The sequence below is a fragment of the Mesoplodon bidens genome (genome assembly GCF_964165515.1).
Source record: "Mesoplodon bidens genome assembly, chromosome: 3".
Classification (NCBI taxonomy): domain Eukaryota; kingdom Metazoa; phylum Chordata; class Mammalia; order Artiodactyla; family Ziphiidae; genus Mesoplodon; species Mesoplodon bidens.
In genome coordinates, this window is record NC_138178.1 from 12,477,069 (window position 1) to 12,483,068 (window position 6,000).

The 6,000-nt window shown below is 43.5% G+C and overlaps 1 protein-coding gene across 1 annotated transcript in view; it reads left to right on the forward strand.

The window, feature by feature from the left end:
* Window positions 1-3,066, forward strand: part of LOC308613997 (uncharacterized protein C10orf67, mitochondrial) — a gene marked incomplete at its 5' end in the record, with an annotated part of 126,658 nt that extends 123,592 nt beyond the window's left edge. Inside the window, one exon of the mRNA XM_081228225.1 lies at window positions 2,628-3,066. Within this exon, the coding sequence (XP_081084351.1) occupies window positions 2,628-2,833 (206 nt within the window). The 3' untranslated portion in view covers window positions 2,834-3,066. The remainder of the gene's footprint in view (window positions 1-2,627) is intronic.
* Between the last annotated feature and the right edge of the window lie 2,934 nt (window positions 3,067-6,000).

Below are 6,000 nucleotides of genomic sequence, written 5' to 3' on the forward strand. Positions count from 1 at the left end.
TGTGGATGTTTGCATCTTTTTTTAAACTGTATTTAAATGTGATATCTTTTAAACTACTCACAGAAACTCAGAGATGGAAACTCTTAAGAATAAATTACAAAATCACACCTCATATTCCTAGTGACTCTTTAAGTGGAATTTTTCATTGAAACTTTGTCATTAAAATAGAGAGGCCTTTGGTTGTGCCCATACAAGCATAATAAATTGTATATGTTTGTGGTACTGAATGACTCTTGCCCATATGCTGCACCGCAAAGCTACATGAATAAGGCATTTACCAAATCAGGCCCACCACATTAAACAGAAAAACAATCTTTATTCATGGTAACTTATCAGTTTCAATTAATCAACCTTAACAATGGAAATTCTGATGTGTTCAAGCAACTTGAAAGCAATAGGTCATCTTGAGGGCAGCCGTGTTGTGTCTTTGTGCCTAAGGTTTCAAACAAAGAGACATCTCCAATAAATATACATGCATATACATACATACATGTGCATATATATATGTACCAATGGATGGTCATATCTATGCCGGGTCACGCCAACCAAAATGCATGTTAAGTATTTAAGACTTTTATCATAGCAAATGTAATTATTTTCCTCCAAGTATTACTTTTTGAGCTCTGCAAGTGTAAACAAAAGGAAAGAAATTTCCATTGGATGACCATCCTTTCAGTTTCTGTGCTGCTATGTGAATAGCATTGTGCAAACCATTCCAATGGTTTTGAAAAGGGGTAACCATTGGTTTGATTTGGTTACACGGTTTAGTAAAGAGCTCCCTCCCACTGCCTTAGGGTCTGTGAAAGGTCTGTGACCTGTTTAGAACTGCCAAGTGAAATGTCATGTCGCCCCTCCCAAATGGGAGTATCTGCATTCATTTGATCAGTATAAAAAATGATTGGGGATGGCGAGATCAGTGCTTTTGAATTGCAATTTATAGCAGTTTACAAAAATGCACATTGTTGGAAAAGAAAACATGGAAGTGTTTCTTTCCAAATTGCATTACCTGTGAAATGTCATTAGTCTTTTAAGGATATTTACATCCTTTTTTAAAATTATTATTTAGGAGACTTACTTCAGCTAAAGAAAATCACATTTTTATTATAATTTTTAGAACTTGTATTTTGGTTCTAGTAGCAGAATTTAAGGAACACAGTGTGTCCACCTTCTTAGGATAAACATAATTTGTTATCATTTCCACTTATTCATTCTCTAAGATGGTCTTTGCTAATCCGTTGCATTAGCGGAGGATTCCCAATTATCTTTCCCAGATTCTAGAGGAGTCATTTGCTGGTAAATGCCTTGTCTGCTGATTTCTAATAGGGAATCTGAAACCACAGGTATATTTAATTCTACTAGGTCTCCATTATTCTTTCAATGGTTTACTACTGAAACTTCTTTGTTGGATGAATACTTTCTAAATTATGTTTACCCTTCGATTCATCTACATGTATGCACAGTTTCATAAAAGGAATGTTATTTCTTTTCATTAAATTCCTACAAGAGTACATGAACTTTATCACAAAAGTTAAGGTAGGCTGTTCCAGTTCATTAAGTTAATGCAGCCACCTGGGTCTCTGGGATCCGGAAGTGCTGAAAGCTCCATCTTCTTCAACTTAGGCAGTGGGTAGAATCGGACATTATTTTGAAGATTCTTCTTTTAGTAAGAAAAGTTACCTTGGGAAAGGGGCCTTAGAACTTCCCTGGCTGATACTGGACGAGAGAAAGAGGGGCCCTGCTTCAGAGAATACTTGACCCAGATACACTCCCTAGCACTCCACTTTGAACCTCCCAACCATTGAAAGCTGAGCTTGTCGCGTTTTTATCTTTGTTCATGTTAAGCCTTGGAATGACAGCCTGGCTCTGTGTCCCCCTCTTCCACTGCCCCGGCTGTGAGTGTCCACATTGACACCTACCGGTGACCGCAGGCTGCAAGTCTTTGTTGCCTTCTCCACGCTCCTGGCTTTCACTGGGGTTAGCTCGGGGCCTTTGTTCCCCTTCAAAGCTGGAACATCATATCCCATGTTGTGGCTTTGCTGTCTCAGACCCCCAACGCTTTCCTCACAATTTACACACCAGGTAAATGTCCCTCCCTACCGAGCAGAGAGCCCAGCCTGGAGCGGGAGGTGGGGAGCAGGGAGGGCAAACCTCCCCACGCCCCAAATTCAGAACCCCGCCAAGTTGATTGTCTTCTCTCCTCATTCATAATTTGCTATTTCATAAAGAGGAAAGATTGAAAACGCAAATGGAAATGTAAACCTTAGTCAGATCCTAGGACCCAAACGCAAGACAACCCCTGCCTTGTTTTATTCTCTTACGATGGCTCGTAACTCCTGAGTCAGAGGCCTTGGTCACAGGCACCTCAGACCATTTCTCCAGTCTGGGGCAGCAGGAGAACTACCTCAGGGGAAGACTTGACGGGCACATGCTATTTTGAAGGCCAAGGAGGATCTGGCCGCCTGACTGACCTGTCCTCACCCCCTCGTCGAGGTTACTGAAGAGGCCCCCCAGCCGGAGCCAGGCCTGGGAGGCTCCACTGAAAGGGAGGGAAAGAGCTATGGGTGGGGAGTGGTTTATGTACAGAAGTGAAACAAACTTCACATCTCTTCGTCTCTCCCTATGTTTAGTGAGGCTGTCAGAAACCCTGGAAGAAGAGCCTTTGGAGAAGCCGTTGATGCCCCAGAACACCCCAGAGAACGACACAGATGCTCCTGAGCAGGCACCGGACACTGGGCTGCGCAGAGCGGGACCCCAGGAAGAGGGCCCTCCCCATCCTGGCGTAAGGACTGCCTCCCTGACAAGGGACACCATCTCCAAGGCGTTTCTAACATAACTGTTCTGTCTCTCCACGTGTCGCACACGCGCTGGAGCACCGCGCTTGAAGAGAAGGCCAAGTGCGCACTTTGTGCGCACCTTTCCAAGCTCAGAAGGAAACCCCGCTCACTGGCGCTTGGTGAGCGGGGCGCACAGACCCTGAGCAGCCACCAAATCCATCCAGGCGCTTCCTGGGCTCAGCGGGGTGCCCCAACGCCTTAGTGTGGGAAGGAACGGACTTCAATTAAAATTATAAAGTGTAAAGTTTGAGGCACTAACCCTGTGTCATTCCCTCTCTAATCCACTCCGTCTCTCTCTAACACGAGTCGAACTGATTTGCTGCCAACTGATCCCATAAAGGCGAACCAGGAAACCTCGAAGGGGATTTTAAATTTCCTCTAAGGAGGTCCACTCTGACATAGGCACGGGACTCCCAGACGTATCTTAAACGCCGTAAACAATCCTTTAGTAAGTGTGGAAACTCTTTGGAGTAGTGCTTCCAGGTAAGGATCAAGATAAAGATTTACATATCTATTCTTTCCGGAATGTCAGGTACCATTTCCTGAAAGACCGGATTGCTTTCTTCCCGGCGCAGTGGTCAATTCGGTCCTTTCTGTTCCCTTGACTACAAGTCAGGCCCAGTCTGCAGCCCAGTTTCAAGACAGTAGGCTCTGGATTGCAGATTTCTAAAGCTGTTTATTAAATCTCAAGAAGTATATTTGTGGTAGCTGTCACATAAAGCTGATATACCCTGGTGCAAACGAAAGCTACAGAGGTGAGTTATTTGTGCGTAAAAGGCACTGGATTTAATTGGAGAGAGACGTGTTTAACTCGAGTACATGGGGTGGCATAGCGCGGTGGAGCATTATTCGAGCTTCATCTACTATGCACTATATGCCACCGTCTCCAAAGGAGTGTTGCCCTAGAAACTTGTTTTAAATCTGCTATATATCAACACCTTTTTTTTAGCAGTCCTTGGCTGAATTACAGTTACACAGTTTGGCGCTTCTTTCAAATTTCCTCCCATCAGTTTGGCTAAAGAAAGGAATTTTTCTCCTTTAGAAATGAATTGGCTTAATTAGTAAGTAGATTAATGGCAATTGCTGGTGAGTTGGTTTCCAGCAGAGTTTCACCAGAGAGGGTTAATCGGAGTCAGGTCTGGAATCTTTCCCAGAACTGGCTGCCAGCCATTTCCACCAACCAATCAACCCTACAAGAAACGGAGGAAATGAAATAGAATTTATATTCTCTCTGCTATTATCCTGGACAGAAATTCCTTGGAAACAGTCTTCTGGCTGGGTGTAGAATAGACTGTTTCATGTCAGAATTTTCACAGAAACCTTGAAAAGTTTCACCTTCAAGATTTATCTGGGTACCAAAGCGGAATTTCACATGGCACGAGTGTCTCCAAAGAACACCGAGGGCACATTGGAAATGCCTGAGGCTCTTAAGTCAATTTCAGGTTTTACAGAAGTTGCACAAACCTCCTAAGTCCCACCCTAGATCTTAGCTACTAGAAGTCTTTACAAAGTTTAGTTGTATGTTTTGCAGCCTTTTCACTTATTTTTTCCATAGTGATAAAAAATGCATTCATAGTTTAACTTGCAGCTGCATTACTCTTGCAAAAAAAAAAATCCCTGCTGAGAAATGCATATAATAGGAAAAACAGATCGGCTGGACAGCAGTGTAATTAATGCCAGAAAGGGCTGAGGCCGGTTTCATAGTTTGTCTTTTGAGGATATCACGACGAGACCTGGTGAAAAATGACGCATGCTTTAGCATTTCAGAAAGCTGGCAACTGGCAGCGCTTTTCCTTTTTTCTTTGACTTTCTGCCTCAGAACAAAGAGGTCGGCAGAACTAGCTAGGTTGTAATGAGTTCTATGTCCCTAGCACATTAAGTGCATCATGGAAACATATTGTATCGAAATAGTTTGGAGGAGAATACCGGGGATGAAAGAGAATGGGTGCTTTGATCAGCTCCCTGGGGTCCTGAGCGCACACAGACTGACTTGCAAGGCGTTATTCAGCTGGAGCTAGACACACTTACAACACCATTCAAAGAAATTTGCATATCTGTAATTTATCACATTGGTCCAGAACATTTTCGCAAGGTAAATAAAAGTTGGCTGAATAAAAAAATCAATCATCGCAGATAGTGTGCAAACTGTGAAGCCTATCTCCATTAAAAACATAAAAAAATATGTCCATAAAGCATGACGACTTAGAGGCTGACTTTATTATAAAATGTCCTTAGAGCAACAGGTTACACTGACAAAGACAAGAGTGGCCACAATTTCTTTGCACTTCTACTTTAGGGGAGTGCATTTGCAGCTTCCCACTAGAATAAAGGCAGAAAGTTGAAGAGATGTGTGTGGCTATAACCAACCCCGTGACATTCAGAGAAAAATTTGTACACACTTTGAGGAGATGTGAAAGATGGCTCAATCTCCTTGGTGTCTGCAAATGCTAAGGTTAAGTCTCATTTCTTCTCCTGTTGATTTCATTGCCAGGCCCTGGTTGCTGAATTTAGAAGCTCAAGAGGATGAAATGTCCTGACATCCGGTCAATAGGAAAACTTGCTTTGGAATGCCCCATGAGAACAAGTGAAAATTTAACAGGCAGGCATTGTTCTGAGTTTTTAAACAACCCGGTTAAACAGCAAACAAGAATCTTCAACTTGACCTTGAAAAAGGCTGTGTGCCTGCAGATAATCTATCAAACAACTCTGGATGACAATGATATATTTCACAGTATTGTCAGATGAAAAGATTGATAAATTTGCTGCTGCAAAGGGAGAACTTTGGAAACAGGCAACAGGCGATTCAGCGCACTCCCTCTGCCACCCCCTCCTCTGTTCTCGCCTCCCCGTACCCCCCCCTCCACCCCCGGCCTTGGGGCCAACTCAGTGGAAGAGGGCCAGTAAGTCAGCACTGTAATATTTCTTAAGGGGCACAGAAAAGCTGTGAACAGTACTTCTCATATTAAACGCAATATTTCTTTGCTTTCGTGGGGAACAAAAGTCATAGCAAGACGTCTTTATGTCTAGTTCAGTCAAAGGCACATCTCCGTTCCCCCCGCAGAAAGGTCAGTATCGTTGTGTTTGGTCCACCGAGGGGGTGTTTTCACGCTGAAAACTGAGCCAGCTGTCCCTGTCATACCCTCGCCACTGGGGAGCACGCACTAGC